Source organism: Salminus brasiliensis, chromosome 2, assembly GCF_030463535.1.
Source record: "Salminus brasiliensis chromosome 2, fSalBra1.hap2, whole genome shotgun sequence".
NCBI lineage: Eukaryota > Metazoa > Chordata > Actinopteri > Characiformes > Bryconidae > Salminus > Salminus brasiliensis.
Genome location: NC_132879.1, coordinates 5,186,296 through 5,212,456, shown reverse-complemented (window position 1 = coordinate 5,212,456; position 26,161 = coordinate 5,186,296). Strand labels below are relative to the sequence as shown.

At 43.3% G+C, this 26,161-nt stretch overlaps 1 protein-coding gene across 4 annotated transcripts in view; it reads right to left on the bottom strand.

Annotated features, from left to right (window-relative positions):
- Positions 1-26,161, bottom strand: part of iqsec3a (IQ motif and Sec7 domain ArfGEF 3a) — a 191,129-nt gene that overhangs the window by 138,176 nt on the left and 26,792 nt on the right. For 3 of the 4 annotated variants that reach the window (XM_072674190.1, XM_072674191.1, XM_072674192.1), the window contains exon 2: positions 6,463-6,540. In XM_072674190.1, coding sequence (XP_072530291.1) covers positions 6,463-6,540 — 78 coding nt within the window. Of the gene's footprint in view, positions 1-6,462; positions 6,541-26,161 lie in introns of those variants that run through there. The other variant, XM_072674193.1, reaches the window with a different exon arrangement.

The following is a 26,161-nucleotide window of genomic DNA, read 5'->3' as shown; positions in this document are numbered from 1 at the left end:
TTATAGTTACTGAACCATGGTTCAGGGGGTAAATAAGGGGTTTGTTTGTGAAGGGGCCTTTTGAACATGACTCACTGAAACTGAAAAATAAAGAAATATTTGAAAATAAGAGTCAAAACAATTCAGCCGGTTAGAAAACCAGCCGAGCAACAGTTGTGTCCACCCCCTCCCTGCGCTCGCTGTATTTCTGGCCTTTGGGGGCGAGAGGGCCGCCTCTTAAAGCTACGAAACGATATCAGAAGTGACTTGTTTATCTGAGAGGGAAAACAGCCAGCGCTGCTTCACGAATAACAAGCCCTCCGTCCTGTTCCTCTGTTGCGCCTGTGTGTGTGTGTGTGTGTGTGTGTGATATCCGCAGGAGCCCATGTGCTTTTTAAAGAAGGCCGCAGCTGCTGCATGTCCTGGCGTGTTTCAGTAGGAGTGTGCTTTTTTCTCTCTCTCTGACTCCCCATCTCAGACTTGGACCCATATTGCAGTAACCATGTCTCCCTCAGCAGCGCTGCCCAGAGTCCCCCCCTTCCCGTGCCAAGGGATCGGCCAGAATCCCCACAGCCCGGAAAACACACACAATACATGTGCTGCAGGCTCGCAGAATTCCTTATGCAAGAATTTGCACTGTGAAACACCCAGTCAGTGTCCAACCAGCAATACACGATATGGACTAAAGTATTGGGACACCTGCCCGTTCATTGCTTCTTCCGAAATCAAGGGTTTTACAAAGAGTTTCACAAAAGTTGCACCCATTGCTGACACAGATGTGCAAATGCACACACACAGCTTGTCTAGTCCATCTAGTGGAAATTGGAAAGTATTGCCAATAGAATAGGACTCTCTGGGGCAGATACACATGAACATATTGGTACCTATAGTGGGCTAGAGGGAAATATACAGACCCCCCCCCCCCAGCATTAAGCTGTGGAGCAGATGATGGTGGGTGCTCTATCCTGTACTTTTGGGATGAGTTGGTTTATTATCCAACATCCTGACCTCACTAACGTTCTTGTCGCTGAATGCAATCAAATCCTCACAGCCTCACACAATTAGTTTGTTTTAATACTCTTGATCTCAGAAAAGAAACAACAAATGAGCAGGTGTATCAATACTTTTGTCCAACTAACGTACCTCAGTGGCTCACTAGACTAGCAGTAGGAATTGGCTGAGCATTGCTTGGATTCCTGTGTTGTCCGAGGTTGTTTGACATATTTGTGTAATGCATTCTGGGTATTGTAGTGAAAGAACATGATAAGAATAGTGAAATATCGTCAAACTGAGGGACGTACTGCTGCGCTACAGAGCGCCACAAAACACAACACACCTACAGAAGCTAGTAGTAGTTTCAGGCTGGAAAACCCCGTTAGCAGCGGCGCTATTAGAGGAAGTGCAAGCTCAACTCTGGGCTAATATCCCCTCCCACCATTAGAGGTGAAGCGATCGTTCCACGACAGGGCAAGCAGCCCATCAGCCGCAGCGCTGCTTGGGTCGCTGGTCAGGTCTAATACTGAGGGGCATCATTATTCCCCGAGCAGAGATTGCAGAGTGTGGAGACGTGATAGAGGGGCTCTTTTATATGCTAATAAGGCCTTGTTTAGGCAGATAACTGGAAGCCATTCCGTCATACAAAGACCCAAAGTGCCCACTACACCTTGCGCCTTTTTTTTTTTAGCCTAGCTAGCGCTCCGAGGACGTCCGTTAATAAGGTAGGCCGGAACCCTGCTCCCTTGCACCCCTGCTGCCTTGTTGCCCTGCTGCCCACCCACCACAAGTGGCTAAAATGTCTCAGAGCTGTGCTGGGATTCCCACAATGCGCTCATTTCCCCCCTTTCTGCTGGAATGAACATAACCGACACTTGCCAGAAGGCATTTGCAGTTAGCTGGGGGTGTGTTGTGTAAAGTGGCTGGGTTCGGGACGTCGCGAGCGGTACACAGCAACACACACAAGGAGCCACTACTCTCTACAGAGCCGCCAGCATGCAGGACGTAGCAGGGTGATTACCATAACCCGCCCACCCCACCCCACCCCCAAGCCCCCAAGAGCTGCTTATGCACCAACACAGAAATGTCGGACATGTACAGCGAGGTAGACCACTGAGGGGTGCATGTCCAATGCTGCATGTGTGAGAATTAAGGAGCAGGGATGGGGTGATGTACCTACCGTGGTGATGATAGTAATAGTAATAATAATATTTATATTATATATACTGTATATATATATATATATATATATATATATATATATATATATATATATATATATATATTCATAAATGCAGCATTGAAAGCCCAGCTGGATGAAGCTGAAATCAAGGCCAGATATGAGACGGATGAGAATGAGGGCTGTATGGATGCTCTGTGAGTGTGTGTGGAAGCTCGAGAAACGGATGAAGAACAAATCACTGACAAACATCGAGGTCGGAAAATAAAAGAGACAACGGGGGAAAAAAACAGCTGGATTTTTTTTCTAATTAACCAAAAATAATAAATAAATAAACTAACAAAAACAAACATACTACAAGCAGCAACCCACAGACTGCCGGGAGCGTTCTGTTTGAAGTGGTCTGCTTTTCTGTGTCAGCAAATCCCTTTCATGTCATATTTAACACTTCCGCCGCCAGAACAGTCACTGAAGATCAATCAGGAAGGACAGTAATCTGGACATGGTCGTTGATTCCTTTCCTAGATGGATGCTAAAGGTTCTACCAATCATTCCTTTGCTGGAATTCTGACAATTTCTCAAACTTTTTGCGTAACTCGTTCCAGGTTCATTCTGTGGAGGAAATCGAGACCCTCTCCGATGATTTCTTTACAGTGGTGGTGAATGCAATCAGGTGTTGCCATGACTACAACACAAATACAGCTATTTTATTCACCACCCAAAACCCACCAGTAAACCTTCTTAACCTTCTTAACTTAATTCTTAACATTCAGAATTTTAGAATATATAGGAAGGACATATACTGTATGTATATATATATATATATATATATATTACTAATGTTATGGCTGATCAGTGGATTTGCTATGGCATAGCGCACGCGGTTTCTATCACGCTCTGTTTCTTACCTGCAACATTATCAATGATAATCTATATTTATTAATAAAGTTTGATCAGGCGGTCTTCATACAGGCTCTTTAAGTGTTCAAGTGTTCTTCTCAAGGCTTCTCACTGACCAGGGCATCTTTGCTTCGTCTCTCGGTCAGTTTCGTCTTATGCACTCTCCCGCTACCCCGCCACCCTCCTCCCTGAGATGCTGAGGTTCTACCAATCCTTTCTTTGCTGGAATTTCGACAATTTCCCAAACTTCCTGCTTAACTCGTTCCAGGTTCATTCTGTAGAGGAAATCGAGACCCTCTCCAATGATTTCTTTACAGTGGTGGTGATTGCAACCTTAATTTGATGAGCTCTGCTCTGATTGGCCTGTTTATGGCACCGCAACGGCTCACAGGAGCTACGTAGCTTTGCTGGTTTGCTTCGTCTTTAGTTCTCTCACAGGACACTGTAATTTTTATTTTTTTAATTATCCCCGAGTTTTACTGGACAGTGCTGCGCTGCAGTCGGAACGATGTGCAGTTAGCGAGCTGAAGAGATGATAAAGCAGGTGAATGTTAGTTTAAGCTAAAATGTTTTCAAATATGATTGGTCATACAGGTAATTATTGTGGTTGACTGGAAATTTGTTATGCACATCTTTTCTCTCCAGAATAGAAGCTTTACAGGAGAAGGAAAAATCTTCTTAACATTTAGAATATTAGAATATATAGATTTATATAGCTGGCAGTGGTACTAATGTTATGGCTGATCAGTGGATCAGTGATCAGGCAGCCTTCATACAGGCCCTTTAAGTGTTCAAGTGTCCTTCTCCAGGCCCTCCCGCTACCCCGCCACCCTCCTCTTTGAGAAAGCACTCTTCATGTCTCGCACTGTGGTACATGAGACCTAGACAAAGATCCCGGAGCAGTGCGATTACATCTCTCTTCCCCAACTCCTCTCTGGGACTAATTCAATAACGGCAGGCCTCTGCAGCACGTCCAGCGTGATTTAGAGGCGGCTTCTCAGGCCACCGCTGTGTTCTAACTGCTACTTATTGTGACCAGCGCCTCGGGGGGTGCGGCGGCCATCAATACCGCTTCACCTTTTGCTCGTTTCTGCCGGCTCTTATTTTTCTCTTCGTTTTTTATTCGGTTCTTCGACAAACCGCAGCTTCTGTAAACACCCGGCATGCACAACAAACATCGCCAGCGCTTTGCTTAATTACTATTGATGCCTTTTTCCTCCAGTCGGTGCAATTTGCGAAAGCTCTGCAGCTGTGGGAGATATGAAAACCCAAGAACTAATGGGTTTTTCAAAAAAGGCTCGGATCCAAAAACAATTTGGGTGTCTGTGTGCTGGTCATTTGTGAAGCTTTTTTGAATTATTATAGACAATGTTTATTTGCGGTCTTTGTCCCATGTTGTATTTATTGGACATTGTCTGGGTGGACAATGGATCAGGGATAAGGCCTAGTTCTGACCCACACAGCATTCTGAATGGAGATTTTTTACTGAAAGGCAACCTTAGTTTAGGACTAAGCCCTAATCCCTCTCTGGAAAACCAAGAAGGCCCATGATGCATTAACTGTTGGGTTTATAATTTATATTATATTATTATTAATTAAATAATATTAAACAGAGCTATTTACATCTGGCAGTAAAGTGTGTCTGTATCTGGATGTTGCTCATATAGACGCATTTAAAGGTGCCACAGAAAGCATTTATTAAGTATTTAAATTGTTGTTTGGTGTATAAATAGTACATATATAAGGTTTTACAAGCCTATTTACTACCCTGTTATTTTACCTCAAATGAAACACACTGCTATTCCTTTTATGGAGGGCTTAATGATGAATAATTAGATGAGCTCTGCTTTGATTGGCCTGTTTACAGCACCGCAACGGCTCACAGGAGCTACGTAGCTTTGTTGGTTAGCTTCATCTTTAGTTCTCTCACAGGACACTGTAATTATTATTTTTTTAATCATCCCCAAGTTTTACTGGACAGTGCTACGCTGCAGTCGGAGCGGTGTGCAGTTAGCGAGCTGAAGAGATGATAAAGCAGGTCGGCTAATGTTAATGTAATGTTTAAGCTAACGTTAGTTTAACCCCTTATTCTCTCCGGTGTTACTGAAGCAACGGTTGTGGCTAAGACTGTCTCAGAAGCCTGACTACTAGTCTCGAAAACATGATATTCTCCTGAAGTGTCTTTTGTGTGGACTCAGCTACGCCACGATAAATACAGTCTTCAATTCCTTAGCACTTTTTAAAGTGAGCAGATTTGTGGTGGGACTGTGTTCAGGTCTAGATGTCCAGATCCAGAGGTAACACAGGCCTACAATCGTGAAAGTTAAACCGAAATTTGATTTGTACTAAAAAACGCTGTTTCTTCTTTTTCTGAAGCGTAAATTGCAGGGAAGGCTCTGCATCACGACTGCAGAATGTTCAAATTCTGATGCTGGTGATGCTGATGCTGATTCTGGTGCTCCCCTAGTGGACGGAGAAGGAAGTGCAGGTGTATGTGGCGGAGGGGTAAGTAGGAAAAAACAGAGAAAAAATGGACAATGTTTATTGTGTTGTATTATAAGTATATATTTACTTTTTTGTAATATTCATTACAATGTAATATTTATTTTGTAAATTTGTTTTATTTTTCATATTTAGTGTCATGTCAAACGGGAAAAGGTAAAAAAGTTTGAATCTTGGGAAGGTTGGACAGTGCCTACATACAATTGAGAAGGAATGTTTCAGAAAGCCAAGAGCCACTGCATCTTGATTGGATTATTAAAAAGACATGATCCAACAGTATTGATCGGAGTGATGTACTTTTATCCAAAAAGTTGTTATTAATGATAAAAATTTTCACGATCAGTTTTCCGGTCTCTGTTTATTCCTTTTAATTAAACTTGCCTATTTTGCATTACTGTGCCTTTAAGAGTGGTGCATGTAAATGAGCTCTATTCTGATCGTCCTGCATTCAGCCTTTTTCATGAAGCTGTTTATGAATATAGCTTGTTTATGAATTTTGTCTCTTTCAGCACTGACCTGAGTTTGATTCCAGGTGAGTTTTCCAAGAGAGAATTCCCTGCTGACTGATCAGGGCTTCGGACACAGCTGTAAACAGCACAGCGCTGGCTGAATAGGAAATGGCAGTCAGGGTAACTTTTGGGCTGCAGAACATCCATGAATGATTTAATTACTCTGCGTTTTTCCTATTTTCGTGAAGAGCTTGGGGACTGTACTTGACTTTCGTGAAGGTCACGGCGGACGGAGAGCGGCGAAGCGTGCGAGGAACGGGCGTGAAAAGACTAACAACCACTTCAAGACAGACAGAACTGGGGCAGTTGTGTTGCCTAGCACCACCGTAAACCAGAGGAAGGCCTGCGAGTGCCGCTGGTAACGACAGGCTCGGTGAGGAGGCAGGCAGCAGCTCTTACCTGGGCACGCAGGCCTGCGACTCGGCCTCTGGAGCGTCCGGAGCGGGGCAGCAGAACTGGTGCAGCACCGTCTGGTTCCTGTCGGAGAACATCGAGAGAACAGAATATTTGAAAACACTGAATTGTCTTTCACGACATCCAAAAATCCATCTACACGGCCTGTGCAAAAGTTTGGACACCCTAAGTGCTACAAGGCTCTCATACCATCTCAGATTTTGATTGCCAAATCAGGCCTGAGGCAGGTCGCCAACTGTAATATGGAACTGTCAGCTGAATCAAATCCCCAAGCTTTATAAATGATAAAGCTCTGACTCTTCAAACCTTGTACTTCTCTGAGTAACTCACCACAGATCTCAAACTGAACCTAACTGAAGCTCACAAGGCTGGAGAAGGTGATTTCTGCAGTCCGAAATGTTATAAATTCAGTTCAGGGGAGCCGTGGAAGTAAGGATGACATCTGGAAGACCCAGAAACCTTTGCTAGCTAGCTGCTCGTATGCTGATCTGCTTTTCATGAAAGTGTAGCATCAAGAGTCAAGAGGAAGGTGCATGCTTCCACTGTGCAGCAACACAATTTTCAGCATAAGAAAGAAGAAAAAAGGCCAGACTAGTCTGCTTAAAAACGTCTAAAAAAAAAAAGATTCTCTGGACAGAGTGGTGGCATCTGCCATCTTTTATGGAGTGGTCTGCTGGGGCAGTAGCATCTCGACGGCAGATAAGAAGAGACTGGACAAACTCATAAAGAGGGCCGTCCGGCTCTGTCCTGGGGTGCTTCTTAGACCCAGTGCAGGTGGTGGGAGACAGGAGGATGACAGCCAAGCTGGCATCCATGCTGGAGAACAGCTCCCACCCCATGCATGAGACTCTGGCAGCACTGGGCAGCTCCTTTAGCGACAGGCTGCTTCACCCCAAGTGTGTGAAGGAGCGGTATCGCAGGTCCTTCCTTCCTGCTGCCGTCAGACTGCACAATCAGCACTGCTCCCAGCGGACCACATACACACACACTTAACTACACGCACATGTTCATGTTCAGGGAATACTATGTGCAATACCCCCCCCCCCCCCCCCATGTGCAATTAAGAGTCTTTTGCTGTAAATAGTATTGTTATTGCTTTTTTAATTCTTATTTATATTGTGTATATAGTGTAAATTATTTATCTAAATTTTTGTAACTGAGTGTCTTGCTATCCCTTTCTGCTGTTACACTGGGAATTTCCCCACTGCGGGACTAATAAAGGACTATCTTATCTTATCTCTTATCTTATTAAGTATGGAGTATGGAGTAGAAACGGAAGGACTGCCGATCTGTTAAACATGGTGGAGGCACTGTTATAGAGTTGAGATGCATACTCGCTGGCAGCTATTGATAAAAGCAGCAGAATAAATTCTGAAGAGTATAGAGCTACATTGTCTGATCAGGTTCAGTCAAATGCTGCAAAAAATGACCCAAAATGACCCACAGTATGAACATCCCAAGAGCTTCCGAGGGCAAAAATATGGACTCTTCTTAAATGGCTGTGTCAGTCACCTGACCTCAACATAATTCAGCAGCTTTTGACTTATTGAAGACAAAACTGAAGCAGAAAGACCCACAAACAAGCAGCAATAAGGGCCTAGCAAAGCATCGTAACCCCTTAACACTCAAAGGCTTATCATACACTAAGGTGTATTACTCAGTAACTACAGGGGCTTCTGTACAAACCTGTGGGGCTATTCTCTGGTAATAGACGTAATTGTAATAACACTTGTAGACCACCAGCTGTTTAAGGGGTTAAAGAAGGAAACTCAAAATTTGGTAACGTTCATGGATTCTGTACCTCAGATTCAGTCATTTAATGCAAAAGATCTGCATTAAAATATTAAAAATGATGTTAGTTTGATTACTTGTAAGCCTGTGAAAATGGAAGGACTGTGTTAGAATGGTTAATACTGTATTTTTGTTAAACTCCTCCTAAAGCTGAAAGTCTGCACTTCAATCACATCTTGATTGTTTTATTACAAAGATTGTGTCACTGTCCAAATACTTGTGGATCTGACTGTAAATATAAATTATAAATATAAATATACTGTACGGGTAAAACTACTGGGACACCTACACATTACACCAACAGAAGCTTTCATGACATCCTATTCTACACCCATGGGCATTAATATGGGGTTGGTCCCCCTTTGTTCTGCAGCTCTAACAGCAGCAGGTCTGGAGCTTTTCTGCACTCTGCTCTGAGCTCAGCACTCGGCCCTGACCCCGCTCTGTAACTTTACGTGGTCTGACAGACACTCGGTGGCTGAGCTGCTCTCTGTGAGCTGTTCCTCTAAACTCTTCCACTGTTCAATAATAACGCCACACACAGCTGATGGAGGAAGATCTAGGAGGGAGGAAATTTCACCAGCTGACTTGTTGATACATACAGAACCACGCTGGAGTTCAGTGAGCTCTTCAGAACCTCCCATTCTTTCACTAATGTGTGTAAGAAAGGCCGACTGCATGACTAGAGGCTTAAATAGGACTGAATGACACACCTGAATTCAATGATTAAGAGGTGTCCCAATACTTTTGTCCATATATTGTACATGCAGGGGTGGGGGATTAGTGTTAGTGTTTCCCAACTCCTGCTCCTGAATTCCCACCGTAGATTTTAGTGCTTCCCTGCTCTAACACACCTGAATCATCTCAGCAGCTCATTAGCAAACCCTTTAAACCCTTTACGAGGATAAAATGGTGAGTAATTGCAGGGAGAATGCTACAGTTTGCACTCCTGGAGCTCATTCAGAAAATACTGTTCTAAAGGAATTTGCAATATGCCATTTTAACACTGCAATACGATATCACTGCTGGGGAAACCGGCGCATTTGATAGTGAAATACTTTAGCTGTTTAACAGTCATTACTGTGGTTCAGTGCTGTTACAGGGAACATGGCAGGAAACGTGCTTGGTAACAGCGTCCGCTTTGTGCCGGTGGGTTGGAGTGGTTTTTAGAGTAGCTTGCTCGTTCCAGAAAGGGATGGCTTACACCAGGTTTCTGTTTTAATGCATGATCATACTGCGCATGAACATCTGTACACAGTACACTGTTAGCAAATGGGGTCTATACAGTATAGCAGGTCAAAAGGGGCACAAAGCCCCTGGGGACACATCGTCGCTGTCCAGTGAAAACCATGTATCTCCAAAATGTTGGATTTTACAGGAAAGGGCAAAACTGTTCTTAGCTTTGAATGGAAGTCAATGTAAAATAAGAGTTTATTCCAGGTCATTTAGAGCATTTCTACTGGTCCATTTATGCAGGTTGCAGAAGCAGCTACAGGGTTCAGACCACGGAGAAACTAAAAATGGAGATACATGGTTTTATTGGTCAGCAGCGACATTCTGATATACGGACATTCTAAAACTTGGTGTTCAGTGAAGCGTTCAGCAAAGTTTAACTAGAAACCTCAAAGCTTAAATCTGAGAAAACAGCCCTCAAAAATCCCCACAATGCACTCCTCACACCTCTCTCAGAGCGGTCTGGGCGTGGTCTAACTCACTGGCGAACTAAATTTGACTACGTTACCATGGCAACGCACATATCTTTAGGGTTTACTGAGGTTCTGATATCTGGAACCGAGTTTCCAGCCCATATATACATACACAAGCTCGAGCTGCGAGGGGTTGAGCGGCTGCCCCATGTGCCCCATGATCCCTCCCATCCCTGTCCGCCCTACCCCGGCATTTACCGGAGGGACTGCTACACGCTGGCACTGGCTACGGTGCTGCGTTGGGACCTCGTGCCCATCCCAGCACCCAGCCGCAAAAATTCTGTGGTGAAACAGAGAGGCGGCGGGCTGGATGACTGAAGAGAGGGCGGAGCCATGCTAGCCCTGTGATTGGCCGGGGGTATGCTGACGTAAACCTGACCCACTTTTAGGTGTGCCCATTCCACATGGAGAGGAGAGCAATACTGCTGAAATACAGCAGAGTTTATTAGGCTTTGGGCAGATATACATAAGGCATACTTCGTACGTTTACACTGGGGGCCCTGAGGAGCCAGATTAGCTTTATTACTCAGGTCTAGGTTCCCAGGGGCTTTAAGACTTTTCAGTTTTGATCTTTTATTTGAACAGTTCAGGAGAAAGCAGAGTGAATGCAAATATTTCAGCTTACCTCGTAGGCGGGATTAACAGCAACAGATGGAGGGTGATTAATTAAAAAAGTAGAAAAGCAAATATCAGCACGATAAACTTAAATCATAATTTAATATTTATATTACGTGACATACAGTATGTAGAAAAACCTTGAGGAATTAAGAGTTTTGAATTTCTTTTGGGGGTACGGACTAGATATTGAACGGCTTAGGAAAACCTGTGCTTCAGCATCTGATTGGCTGTTTGAGTTGTCATGGTTCTATATGGAACAACAGCTGATACTAGGGACGTCCCGATCAGGTTATTCTGCCCCTCGATCCGATCCGAGTCTCTTAATGCTGATCTGATCTTTGTATTTTTGTAAATAATCCAGCCCTATAGTTTAGATCAGATGATCTGCTGATTAATTCTGGACTGACTAATTTAGTTTAGTCGAGACTTTTCTTAAAACAAGGTTTTATAGTGTTTAATATCTTATAATCCAGTCTGACTCTCCTCCCTGACCAATCAGCTCCCAGCTCCTTTACAACACTGCAGTCTAATCACTTTATAATGGGTGAATGTGCTGTGTGTGGTTTATGTTTCTATAGCATGTGTGTGTGTGTGTGTGTGTGTGTGTGTGTGTGTGTATTAGCATTAGCGGTTCTGAATGTTCTCCTCAGAGCTAATTTAAAAACAGAGAAAGGCGAGTGGTTCTCCCGCCGGTTTCAGTGAGAGTTTTATAAAGGGTCAAATATTGTGATCTGTTTTCATATTTCACTGTAGAAAATAACTCCACACTGCTCCACTCTCAACTCATTATTTACCTTCTGAGAACGTCCACACTGCTGCCGGCTAAGCAGTCATGTACACTAATGGCACGTTGAGGACACCAGAATAGCCCTCTGAACACTGTGGTTTAAACAAGCACTCAGAACTGGATTGGGATTAAAATAGCCGATACCCGATCCATTCAAATATCCACTGGACTCAGACGACACTAGCCAGACGTTGTGGCATGGACTGTATTACGGTGATAGAGGTAAGCTGCTCCACAGATGTGTTGATTGCTCTGAACCACTCATTGGAGTCATCGTCCCTCTCTGGCATTAGCGGCCCATGGGGCACCACTGTTCTGACGACGGCTCTAGCACATCCTATGAAGTTTATAAATGCGGTTTCTGAGATGTCACCACCCTTCACCCACTGTTACAGTCATATCAGAACATTAAGACCACCCCTGGTTTGCAATGAACTCCGGTCTTACAGATGCCATGTGACAGAGTTTGCTGCACATATAAATAAGCAAGCACACCAGTCAGTTGTAGCAGAGTGCAAAACCATTGTCATAAGCAAAGAATGCAATTTGACTGATGTCCAAATATATATATATATATATATATATATATATATATATATATATATATATATTTAACATTTAATGTATTTCAAAATTATTTAATAATACATTATTATTATTATTATTACATCAACCACATACAGCATATTACTTATCATTTAATCAATACCTTGTTCCCACAAACATCTAAAATTGCTTCTTCTATCTATACATATTATAATATCTAAATCAAAACTGCCTAAGATATTATTAAATAACAATAACAACTAGGAAAGTGCCAAATTTACTGTGCAGCTGAAGTGTTTCCCACTTATAGGCAGTCGCAAGGCTGTGGCAATGTGGTTGCTAAGGTACTATGGTGTGGCTAGGTGGTTGCTATGGTGTCGCTAAGTGTTTGCTAAGCTATCCTACGTGGCTAATGGTGTTGCTAATGGTTATAGTAGTGTTGTTAAGCGCTTGCTATGGTATCCCAGATGGTGGCTATGGTGTTGCTAGGTGGTCTTTGTGGTATTCTAGGGGGTTGCTATTGTAATGTTAATGGCTTGCTAGATGAATGTTACTGTATTGATAGGCAGTTGTTATGGTATCCCAGGTGGTTGGTATAGTGTCTCAGGTGGTTCTGCAGGTGTTGCTTAATGGTTGCTGTGTTGTCATCATGGCATATGAAGGCTGCAACCTATTCGTTCCTCTCTGCCAGCAGTTAGGACCCTGACATGTTCGGGAGTGTGTGATATCTGTACGAAGAGGAGCAAAGGAGGGCGACGACGACACGACACAAACACAACCTGCCGCAACCTGGACAACACTGAGAGCCTGTCAGAGAGCAGAGACAGACAGACAGACAGACAGACGTTTTCAGTACAAGAGGAAGGGGAGCAGGCACATCCTCACACACTAGGGCAGATCCTCCAGTGGCTGTATAAAATAACACTGCAGGAAAGACAACAGCTAATTAATCATTATTGTTAATGGCTTTTCTAATTGTGTTTTCCGTAATGGCCGTGACCCGAGACAGCTTTAATAGGCCGTGCACGCAACCTCAAAAGGGACCACATTACTAGAGCAGGACGGAAATCTGTGTTGACTCGGATAATGACTGTGTTTTTTTCCCTTTCTGGGGTGTAAAATAAACAGAGGAGTGTGATGCAGTCACTGATCAATGAACCGGTGAAAATCTCCGCTCACACAACTGATTAGACTGCCATAAAGGTCACTGACCCCGAGAACACACCCAACCCACATTAGCATTCTGATTTACGTGTAACTTAGCAAGCGGCGGTGTGGAGGTATAGTGCTGTGCATTTTACTGCAACACCTTGTATAATAGTATAATAGTATAGTACAATATACCATATATAATTCTATTATTGCATAACTCATAACAACAATAATAACCATTTTTGCTCAGATTAAGTGGTCCCCACTGCAGCCAGGCTGTAAGTATGTGGTTGCTATTGTATCCCAGGTAGTGGCCATGGTGCTGCTAAATGGTTGCTATAGTATCGTAGTTGGTTGATGTGGTGTTGCTACAGTATTGCTAGGTGGTTGTAATAGTCCTGTTAAGTGGTTGCTCAGTGGTTGCTATGCCATCCCAGGTGGTTGCTGCGATGTTTCAGAGTGATTACTATGGTATCCCAGATCATTGCTATGGTGTTGTTAAGTTACTGTTAGCTGGTTGCTTTGGTATGCCAGAGGGTAGCTATGGTGTTGCAAAAGGAACACTAGATTGGTGCTACAGAGTGGCACAGTGGTTGTTATTGTATTTCAGGCAATTATGTTGCTTAATGGTTGTTAGGGTGTTGCTAATTGGTTGCAGTGGTGCCCCCTGTGGTTGGTTAGGTGCTTCTAGCGTATCTGTATCATTGTGACGTGTATGAGGTCCGGGGTTCTGTGTCGATTTCTCAGAAACTGAAGGACATTATAGGGTAACAATGCAGTTGCTCAGCAATTTCTCAGTAGTTAAAGCTCTGGGATATGCATCACAAGGTTGTGGGTTCGATACCCAGGTCTGTTGAGCTGGCACCATTGAATCATTAAGCAAGAAGCAAAGATAATGCAACAAATTTTTATTCCAGGTATCCCTGCGTGCCGGTGTCCAGCACCTTGTGGTGACTGTCCTTCTCCAAAGACGGCAACTAAACCTGGCAATGAACTTCTCACACTGTAAAACTACCAAATGCTTCTGAACTCCAGCCTTCCATGACAGAATTTCACTACTCCTGTATTAGAGCATATGTAGGTATTCAAACTGTGCAGAACGGCGCCTTGGAAGAGAAGGATTTTACAGTAAGATGACACTAGCTAGGTAACCACCTTGATCTTCTTCATTTTCAAAGGAACCTGTTTTTCAGACAGACATGCTGCATTAGTTTCTGTATTGACAGGTTGGTTTGGTTGGGGTGTGGGGCTCAGGTTCTTAAGAAACTATGACAGGAGTCTCATGGGAAAAAGTTTGTATACATCTGTACATCTGCACTGGAGGGCGGCATTTGGACAGAAATCCCGGGGGAATTTTTCTGCAGAAGCAGAACTGTCAGGACAGCAGTGAGTCATGAAATATTTAGCTAGTGTTCTCGTCTTTGTGTTAATTGTACAGCACAACAGTAGGTAAGCCTGACAGTCCAAATTACGATGTCACATATTCAACATCCCACATACTGCCTGAAAGAGCACTTAGAACGTACAACAAAAGACACATTCATGCCTGGGTATGAGTGTTTTCCTCAGAGTTAGATAGAATATGTCCAAACTTGCTTTTCTGAGCGTTTCAGGTGGGTTTTTGAATAGGATTTCAGTACAGCTGGGTTTCAAACTTAAATACTGAACTGAAGTTCAATGAACTCAATTTTAATGGAACAAGCAAACTAACTTTCTTCTGTTAACCATTTAACAAGCATTGTAACAGCACTGCCAGTCTTTTTTGCCTGGAAATTGCTGTAATAAAAATAGAATTACCCTAAATGGGCAAGTCAACCGCCTGGTTGACTTGCGTATCCGCTTTCTGAATGGAAGAATTTTCTTGCAAATGTATTTATTAGTGTAACTGTTACAGGGATTGTTTAGAGTGTAATGACTTCAAAACTACTAAACGGATTCAGTACTGCTTTCAGCATATTTGTTGCAAAATCCTGTCTGCTGATTGGGTGTCTAAACTCCATGCTATAAGTGTGTTCATTCAAGGACTTCTTAAGTTCTACATCCTACATATATGCTTTAGCTAACAAACATACTATGTATTAATTAACAGGTTTAATTTATGCAATGATTATGTTTGACATACAAGCCTTATATTACCATAGCGATACCCCTTAAACCACTACAGTTCCCACAATGCCATTCAATGCCATCCAACTGCTTACAGCTTGAGGATTCCAGGTGGCACATGAGTTTGTGAAATGACCATATTTACCCTAATAGCACGTACCATGTATGCTCCATGCACCGAGCCGTGAGATTTGCTGACCACTGCTAATGCTACTGCTACTTTCCCTCACTGTTGGAATATGGAATATCCAGTTTGATGAGATCTATCTACACTGATCAGCCATAAGATTAATACCATCTGCCTAATATTGACTAGGTCCCCCTTGTGCTGCCATAACAGATCTCACTGTTGAAGGCATCCTGTGGTACCTGGTACCAAGACATTAGCAGCAGATCCTTTAAGTCCTGTAAGTTTACAGGGTGGGACCTCCATTGTTCGTGGAGCACGTTCAGTACATACTGACCACTGCATACCGGGAACACCCCTCAGGACCTGCCTGATGTTTTGGAGATGTTTGAGACGCATTTGTCTAGAATGACACAGTTTGGCCCCTGTTAAGGTGGCTGGGATTCATCACCTTCCAGAACTGACTGTTCACTTGCTGACTAATATGTAGATCCCACCCCCTGACAGAGGGATGCTAATGTTCACGTCACCTGTCAGGGGTGCTAATGTTATGGCTAATTCTGTGTGTATACACGTAAAGTTACAGATCAGGGTCAGGGCCGAGTGTTAAGCTCAGAGCAGAGTGCAGAAATGTCTCAATAACTGCAGAGCTCCAGACCTGCTTTTACAGCTATGAAGAGGGTTCAACACTTATGGGTTTAGCATGGGAGCTCATACAAGTTCCTGTATGTGTAATGTGTAGGTGTCCCAACACTTTTGCCCACATAGTGTATTTTGATGAGAAAAAGGTGTTCTACGGCTAAGTGATTGGACATTTCCCTCACTGTCAGTAGCATCAGTTGTTTTTTTGTTTTTTTTTCTGAACTATGACTTTAAATTACACCATTCTCTAAGTAATTACGGGATGGCCTGCGGGCCAGTGGCCCCTTAACCCCTTGGCACAGCCCACCCCATTCTCCGGCACAGAGCAGAGGACGTATGGTTTTCACTCTGGATGTAACGCAACATTAGTCTGAAGCCTGTGTAATTGAAATCTTATCACTTCAAAGCTAAATTGTGGTTTTCTGAATTAAATGCGATTCGCTTCTCCATTCGGGCCACCGCTTCTCCCCTGGCGTCCCCCCGGCCCTCTCGGCTCCTCGCTCCTCATTGTTCGCGCGCTAATGTTTTTTTAGTCTTTTCACAGTGAATAAAGGCAGGACTCATTTGATTTTTAATTAACGACTTTACCGGAGAGGGAAGACACAAAGGTGTCTTTCTGTCTACCTACAAAACGGCCCCTGCGTGAGCCCCTCGTGAATCAAACGAGAAGGTGGAAGCGACCAGCTTTTCAGCGATTAGCCACGACAACCAAAATATAATAGCCATTGCACAGTGCAGTCAGGAGTCAGGAGGACGAGACGATGGAGGAACAAACAGAGATAAGCATGATAACTCTTGACCTGCAGAGACTTAAGACGTGCCCTGTCCCACTCTCTCACACACACACACACACACACACATACACACACAGTGTATTAGCATCACTATTACTATTAGCTTTTTGTATAGCTCAGGCAGACGCACAGATAGGCCCACATCTGGGCCTCACTTTGAGTGAAAGTGGCTGTTTCACGTATATGATGAGCCATACTTCTTAAATCTCATCATCATAACACGACACATTAACGATTATGCCATGTGCACACTATTTTCACCCTTAAATGTATCTGGACAAAAGTATTTGGACACCTGCTCATTCATTGTTTCTTTAGAAATCAAGGCTATTAAAAGTGTATCCTGCTGTTTGCATTGATTGCATTCAGCAACAAGACCATTAGTGGTGTCCACAAACATTTGGACATTAGTTCATAAGTAGGGCATATGGTTAAGATATCTGTACCTTGTTCATGTCACTGCTTAACACTCCAGCAGCTCTGCTGCATCTGATCCACTGCTCGTACCAGAGCAACACACACTACTAACACACCACCCGCATGTCAATCAGTGTCACTGCAGTGCTGAGAATGACCCACCACCCAAATAACACCTACCTGCTTTGTGGTGGGCAGTCATTTGTGGTGGTCCTGAGCATTAAAGAACAGAAGGGTGAAAGGAGGCTGATAACAGAGTATGTAGAGATACTGATGGATACAGTCTGGAGTTGTAGAACTACACAGTGCTTCTGTATGATAAGTTTAGAAACAAGGAGGTGGTGTTAATGTGATGCTTTTGACAGATTTGTCAAAACAGGGACCACCATGCCAAGCAAATACTCCGTCCCCCGCTGTCATTCAAAATCAGGAGCCCATGACTCACAGTGTGGGCATTACTTCAAGTGTATTATTGTAAACAGTAATTCAGCATTGTAAAGACCACCATTCAGCACTGTGCAGCCAATTACACACATATACACACACACACTCTCTTCCTTGAGAGACAATGAGAGAATGGAGGATCACAGAGTGACTTTAATACCCAGTAAGGGAAGCTTAGGACTGGTGAGTGTGAGTGTGTGAGTTGGACGAGGGGGGGATTTAGAGTGAATTTGTACAAGGTTCAAGAGAAAATGAGGAACTAAGAGACTCAGGTGTCTCCTGGATGCTGAGAGGCCTTTAAGTGCTGCAGTGAGGTTCCACCTCTTCTTCATACTTACATTCAGAACCGTGGCTTTACACACAAACACACACACACACACACACACACACTCCCTTGCTTCCTGTGCTTGTCACAGTCGAGCTAAGGTCAACACTTCCTGCTCATGTGTCAGAAGGGGTCAGCGCAGGGTGCGCCGCTGAATATCAGGTCAACTAGATGCTTCTGGGATGCGATCAGTGTCCACAAAGGCACCGTGACACATTCTCTAATCAGAGAGCTTTGTGGTGTTTTGCTGTGGATTATACCTCTGGAGGAAAAGCCATCTGGAGGATTAACCTGCATCCCGAGATTGCTTTCCTTTTATTCACACTTTCGCATTCCAGCACCTGGGATTAGTCGGCGAAGTCGATTAGTTGTTGAAAATGTTAATTATGGAAAAGAGGCCACAAATAATGATGGTGTTCATCTAAAAAACAAGGCTATGGAGCTCTTTGTTAGCTTCTCAGAGCTCTTTACTGTCGGAAACGTTCGACATTCAAAGACATTCAAAAAAAAAAAAAGCTTTCTCGAGTTTTCAGTCCGTTCCACCCATTACAGACAGGTGTATCATATCTGATGCATGTCTGAGTTTCTGAGATATGAGAATTAAATATCTAATTAATAAAAAAATCATTAAAAAAAGTTAATAATAATAGGTAATAAAAGTAAGTAAATCTGCCCCCTGGTGTTTTTTTTATTCACTGCTTGCACCAGAAAAATACATACTCAGGTAGATGAGCAGATTTTGAATGAAAGTGGGTGTTTCATGTATGTGATGAACTATACTCCTTACATCTCAACAGCTAAAAAATGACACATTGAAGGTGATGCCATGTGCACACTATGTTCACCCTTAATAATTGTATATATATAGAGAGGATATGTACTTGAGTGTCTAAGACCCAATAATAATTCAATAATACATTAATAATAATATTAACATATTGCAAAAATAAATAATAATAATAATAATAATAATAATAATAATAATATAGTTTTAAAGAATTATAATTGTCAGGCAATTCATTAATAGTAGTCACACAGAGCACCGGAGGAGCCCCACCAGCTTTCTGAAAAATATCACTTCACCTCATCATATACGATGGCAATCGGTTGGTGTGGCGCAACAGATAAAACCACTAGCTGCCAGTGCGCTGCTACAACATGCTAGAGACCAGGGTTTGATTCCCAGTCTGGGTGACTGTGCTGCGCTACACCAATAAAAGTCCTTGGGCAAGACTCCTAACACTGCATTGGCCCACCTCTGTAATATGAGTAACCATGTAAGTTGCTCTGGATAAGAGCATCAGCTGAATAATGTAAATATAAAACACCAGTAATAGGACTGCATCTCCTTAAGGGGGGTTGGGGGGGCTTTAGAGGACAGTGAGCCTGTTTCTTTTCCCCGTGTTTTTAGAGCATAACATCACCTATCAGTGATGTCGCACAGCGCCCCCACCCTGTGGCTCTTTTAAAAATATGGGGGGATCATGGGGGAAATCATGGGGGAAATTAACTTTTTAGGCCATGTACTAGACAGCCACGGCACAGACATTTCACACATCAGACACTTCAGAATCTTGCAACACCGTCAAATATCTAATCAGCCAATCATGTGGCAGTCTTCCCAGTCACCTGATCTGAATCTAGTCTAAACACCTGATGTTGTAGAATGAGAGACTCTGAAAGATGCTTTTTTTACTGTTTGGTCACATTGTCATTGTTTGTTTACCAGATATTGTCATTTGGTTAGAATATGTAGCCCTAAATCTGATACACTGTATGGACAAAAGTATTGGGACACCAAAAAAAAAGTGTCTCTTGCTTTTGTTGGAGTAACTGTCTCTACTGTCCAGGGCAGAAGGCTTCCTACTAGATTTTGGAGGTGCATTGCTGAGAGGATTTGATAGCATTCAGTGACAAGAGCATTAGTGAGCTCAGGATGTTGGATGATCACCGCCCCACCTCATCATCCCCATCTCATCCCAAAAGTATTGGATGGAGCACCACCATCCATCATTCCAGAGAACACAGTTCTTCCACTGCTCCACAGCTCAATGCTGGGGGGCTTTATACCCCTCTAGGCCGCAGATGGTATGGATAGGCATGGCGTCCTATTGGCAGTGGTCCACAAACATTTGGATACATAGTGTTTCATTTAAAAGCTCACTATTCCTTAATTCACCCTCTTATTATATTATGGGTAATTAATTATGTAATTACATTTGAATATTGCATAATAAGAAAACAACACTAATAATGTCTATGGATTAATCATCTAGCAGGGAGAACACGGCAGGGTACACTGCCGAGGCTCACCCAGATATGCATTTTGGAAGCCCACCCTGTGGGAAGACATGCTGAGAAACTCCAAGAAGCCAAGAAGCCACTGGGAGAGTGATGATGATTGACTGAAGAGGAGAGAGCGGGAAGTGAAGCAGCGCATCAAGCATTTTAATTAGCAGCTCACAGCCCCTGTCAGCTGTCATGCAGAACAGCCGACTGAGTGAATAAACTCGTACAGGTAGTTTATAATAACACTGTTAATTTACAAGCATGCGGGAACTGCCTAAACGAACTCCCGCTGACTTTTTCGCACTGCTGCAGAAAAGCGTCTGCAGTGTTCAGGAGCTTCAGCTGCTCACGCCGGATTCATACCTGATCATTTTCTGCCAGTCTGAAACCGTGTCTTCCTTACAAAGAGCTGTCAGAGCCTAGCATGCAATCAATTTACATCTGAGCCATTCACTGATTAGAGAGAGAGAGAGAGAGAGAGAGAGAGAGAGAGAGAGACCAAGTATTAAAAAATCACAGCCTTAACTATTATAATAAGACACAACAGTTAGTTCCGACCACGCGAGTTGATTGGTTGAGACGCATTCTAACCTTTTTCACAAACACTGCATCACTCCGCTGAACACCGTTCCTATAAACCATATAATAAGACAAACAACAACAGACAAACTAACAGACTACAGAAACGACTGAAAGATAAAAAAAAAATAAACAGAAGAAGAAAGAAAAAGAATGAAAGAAAAGATAAAAAAGAAGGGAAGAAAAGATTGAAGAAGGAAAGGAAAAACAGTTAGATGTGTGAAATGAATAAAAAAAAGCAAGATAAAAAAATTAAATTAAACAAACTTTTCTTTTGAAAGATGGAAAGAAAGAAAAAAAGGGAAGGAAATGAAATAGATGGATGAGTGGAAGAAAGAAAGAAGGGAAGGAAGCACAGAAGAAAGAAAGAAAGAAAGAAAGAAAGAAAGAAAGAAAGAAAGACGGAAAGAAAGAAGGGAAGGAAGAAAGAAGGGAAGGACGAGAGAAAGAGAGAAAGAAAGAAAGAAAGAAAGAAAGAAAGAAAGAAAGAAAGAAAGAAAGAAAGAGGGGAAGAAAGAGGGGAAGAAAGGAAGGAAGGAAGGAAGGAAGGAAGGAGGGAAGGAAGAAAGAAGGGAAGGAAGAAAGAAAGAAAGAAAGAAAGAAAGAGGGGAAGAAAGAGGGGAAGGAAGAAAGAAAGAATGGAAGAAAGGAAGGAAGGAAGGAAGGAAGGAAGGAAGTAAGGAAGGAAGAAAGAAAGAAGGGAAGGAAGAAAGAAGGGAAGAAAGGAAGGAAGGAGGGAAGGAAGAAAGAAAGAAAGAAAGAAAAAAGAGGGAAGAAAGGAAGGAAGAAAGAAAGACGGAAAGAAAGAAGGGAAGGAAGAAAGATAGAAAGAAAGAAAGAAAGAAAGAAAGAAAGAGGGGAAGAAAGGAAGGAAGGAAGGAAGGAAGGAAGGAGGGAAGGAAGAAAGAAGGGAAGGAAGCACAGAAGAAAGAAAGAAAGAAAGAAAGAAAGAAAGAAAGAAAGAAAGACGGAAAGAAAGAAGGGAAGGAAGAAAGAAGGGAAGAAGGGAAGAAAATAAGAAAGACGGAAAGAAAGAAGGGAAGGAAAGAAAGAAAGAAGAGGAGGAAGAAAGAAATTAAGAAAGAAAGAAAGAAAGAAGGGAAGGAAAGGAAGGAAGGAAGGAGGGGAGGAAGAAGGAAAGAAAGAATGGAAGGAAGGAAGGAAGGAAGGAAGGAGGAAAGAAAGAAAGAAAGAAAGAAAGAAAGTAAAAAAGAAAAAGAGTGAGTAAGAAAACAAGAGAGAGAGAGAGAGAGAAAGAAGCAAAAAAGACAGAAAGAAATAGGAACAAAAGAGGAAGTACAAAAGGAAGAATGAGGAGGATGTGGATGATATAGGCCGAGGGGAGTGGGCCAAAAGAAAGGAAACAGAGAGAGAGAGAGAGAGAGAGAGAGAGACAAATACAGGACAAATAAGGAGAGATGTTTTTTAGTAAATGAATGAGTGAGCGAGTAAGTAAGTGAGCGAGTGAGTGAGTGAGTGAGTGAGCGAGTGAGTGAGTAAATGAGTGAGTGAGTGAGTGAGTGAATGAGTGAGTGATGGATGGGTCTACAGTGAAAGAATGTTCAGCTGGTGACTTTAAGCCCCTCTTCTCTGATCTACTGAGTGGTTTCTCTCTCACTGCAGGATTCTGAAGCTCTAAGCTGCAGAGATAGGGAGAGGGAAGCACTGCACACAGAGCTAATCTACCTATAATAGTGATTGAGGGGGAAATTATAACTGTTCAACTGATGGTGCTTGTCCAACATTAGAGAAGCTCTGGGACACATGCTGCTCTCTAAAGTAATGTCTGCACTACTCACACAGACTGCAGTTATATAAGTAGGTACTGGGGACGGGCAATATTGACAATAAATTGTGCCACATCTTTGTAACGGCCCACTATAGTGATTTGATGTGTCATTATAAAGAGATTAAGCCAGAGATCTCAAGTGGCGCTGCTGTCTAAAGAAAGCTGGAGGACCCCTTGCTCGGCACATTTTAGTGGTTTCATGCTCTACTACACCACCATACACAAACTCAACAAGGGTTGTTAATTAGCTGATTAGCTGCATTAGGTGTGTTGGGACCAGTGTAAACACTAAAATGTGCAGGGCAGAGGGTCCTCTAAGACCAGGGCTGAGGACTACTGGTGTAGTGGGTAACAACATTTTCATGCCTGTGACAGACTTTACATCCTTTCCCTGGCTAGATAAGCCCACCACGCTGCCGGGACCGGAGTTGAAAACCACTGGCGTAATGGGTAACAGCATTCCAATGCCCACTGCAGACTAGGGTTCAATTCCCTTGATGGACAAGTCCACCATGCTCCAGTACCAGGGTTGAGAACCACTGGTATAGGGCTGACAACTTTTCCATGCCTACGATTCCCATTCCTGTCTGGACAGGCCCACCAAACACCCGGACCAGGTCAAGGCATAATTGGTCTTGCAAATACATACTTATGCATATTATCATAGCCCAGATTCTGTAGTTTACACATTGCTAGCTACTCAGTTTTGAAGGGTTAAGAAATCGTGTCATTCTTATTCTGCATTTTCTTCTAGTGTCATCATGAGCTTATGCTTTTGCCATTTCGCCCACTCCAAGTAATTACTTCCATTTTCCAAGACAAAGTAGTACATGTACACACACACACAATGAGCAGCTGTAAGTCAGAAGTCTTGAAGGTACAAGTGCAGCTAATGCTGAGCTGTCTGAGCTCTCAAGAGAGAAAAAGGAGGAAGATGTACATGTGCCGGAGGACAAAAGTCAGTTGAAAAAGAGGTGATGAAAAGTATAGAGATCTGAAAAGAGACACGTGGTGAAGCCAGTGTGCAACCAAAGAGGGGATTTCAGCAGGAACGAGAGGAGCAGAAAGGTCCCAACGAGAAAAGCGTAGCCACAAGCGGCAATCGTAGGGGTCCAAGCACTTTCTGACAATGGTCCCACTTTGCAGCCAATGTTGCTGGATCCACAAAACATGGCGCATTTAGGTTTAAACCCAATGGCCTGATTGCAGAAAGAAAGAAAGAAAGAAAGGAAGACAGAAGCTCAGCAGCAGCAGCAGCAGTCACTCCTGGACCATTTCCACCGCAGGCTTCCAACAGTTGCCAGATTCTCTTCCTCACTGCTGCGAGGCTCTCCTAGCGCTCATCTCAACAAAACGGCTTTAGTTTCCTGTTTAAATGAGGAACACAGAATTGCTCCAAAAACGGCAGCACTGCAGGCTATAGCAGCAGCAGCAGCAGCTGAACCTCCTCGTGGCCTGTGGGCCTGATGATGTAACACTGGGAGGAACATGGGGTTTCTTCCGGTCAGGACATGCAGGGGGTCACAGCGCTGCCATTCTGCCCCTATTCTCCACCACATAGGGAGTAGCATAGGGAGGAGTCACTTTCTGTTAGTCCCAGTCAAGGACCCTATTGGGTTAATAAGGAACCACTTTTGCCTTGAATACTAAAACGCAAGACACCTCCAGGTGAGTAAAAGCCTCTGGATTAAGTGGCCTTCAGTCTCGTCACTGATACTGTCTCCCCACTCACTTTCTTCAGGCTTTGGTCCCCATTAGCTCTGTCTGTTCTAGCTAATCACATTGTCTCTCACCCGCTCCTATCAACCACTATCAACTCTAACATCCCTTACAGCAAGCCTGAGATCATTTGTATTCACAGAGGGGACTGTAAATGTATTTACTAGGTACTTGGTGGCAGTAACAGCTTTTCCTTTGTTGAATCTTCACCTCATGATGATACATGTATAGATTTTAAGTGGTGTATATACGTTAAGATTTAACATCAGGGGACTGTGGGCAGACATAATTAGGCCAGAAAGGCTGCGAGTTGTAGTGTACTCCCAATTAGCAGTCTTTGTACGATAACCCGGTGCTGTATCATCCTCCATTATTCATTTCTGACATTAGGAAAAAGCTGACCACAATACCCGGAACTGGTCAGATGTGAGGGCTGTTGTAAGTATGGACTGCATGGTTAGCAGCAGGACAGACCTCTGAACTGCCTGGTCTTAAGTAAATGTTATTTAGGATGCACAGCAGCCCAAATTCCAGGTTTCAATCTACACTATATATCCAAATGTTTGTGGACACTCCTTCTAATGAATGCATTCAGGTACTTTAAGTTGCACCCAAAGCTGACACAGATGTGCAAATGCACACTTACACAGCTTGTCTAGTCCCTATACAGAGGTACTGCCAATACAATAGAACTTGCAGATAGTGGAGCAGATAAACATGAACCTATTGACACCATGCTGCCAATACTTTTGTCCTCATAGTATAGCTTGGATTCCACAATATTTTGGAAGTATTTCATTAAGGTTCTGAACCATGCTGACATGATTGCGTCATGCAAACCCTGCATATTTTTCAAGAGCATCTTCATGCTAGCCCACGTCTGGCATTCGGCCAGAGAGTCCTATTCTATTGCCATTAATTCCCTACAGGGAAGCTGGGGGGGGGGGGGGGGGGGGGGGGGGGGGTGTGTTTTGCACACCTGTGTCACGCAATGGATGCAACCTAAAGTGGTTGAATGCATTTGTTAGAAGGGGTGTCCACAAATATTTGGACATGTAGTGCACAAAGACTTGAGGTTGGAGGCCCTAGAGAGTGTTAGTATGGTCTTCCTAATAATAATGAGTGTATATTTGAGTAACTACGCCTAGAAAAAGAGGTGCTCTGTTAGCAAGGGCTGTCCTTTCACAACCGCAGCTGTAGCATGACAACATCCCGGGGCAATTACATGACCTCTTGCAAATACCTGATGAGTGTGTGCGTATGAATGAGTGTTTCAAACAACAAAAAGAAAGAACAAGCACAGGCTAAAGAGAGAGAACGAGGCACAGGAATGGAAAGGGTACAAAAATCATATGACTAGAGGCTGGGCCATAGCAGAGGGAAAAAAAAGAAACGGCTGGACGTTTTCTGTCGGCTTTGATCACCTGTGCGGTTCCCTGCAGGACACAGCGGATGGATTTTGCCATTAGTCTTGCTCAGAAATATAATATCAGTTGACATTTCCAAGGAAACAGCCAGTGAGCTGGGAAAGAATGCCCTGTTCTTCGTGATCTCATGGCTGTGGAGATCACTCGGGGTAAAGCGTGGCACGGATCAGCTCCGGTTTTACAGCCTGGGCAAACAAATCAACGGCAGCATGAAGGGTGAAGAATACACAGGGTAATGGAAACGGACTTCCGCGTTTTAGAACAGGGAGCCCAGAGCATCACACAAGCTGGAAACAACGTGATACAGTCTATAACCTCTCACTGTGATCGTCTAGTTCATTCCTAAAATGAAAACCAGGTGCCTGAAAAAAAGGGGATGCATTGAACTGACTTCAAACACGTCCATCATCTCCACATTAATAAAAT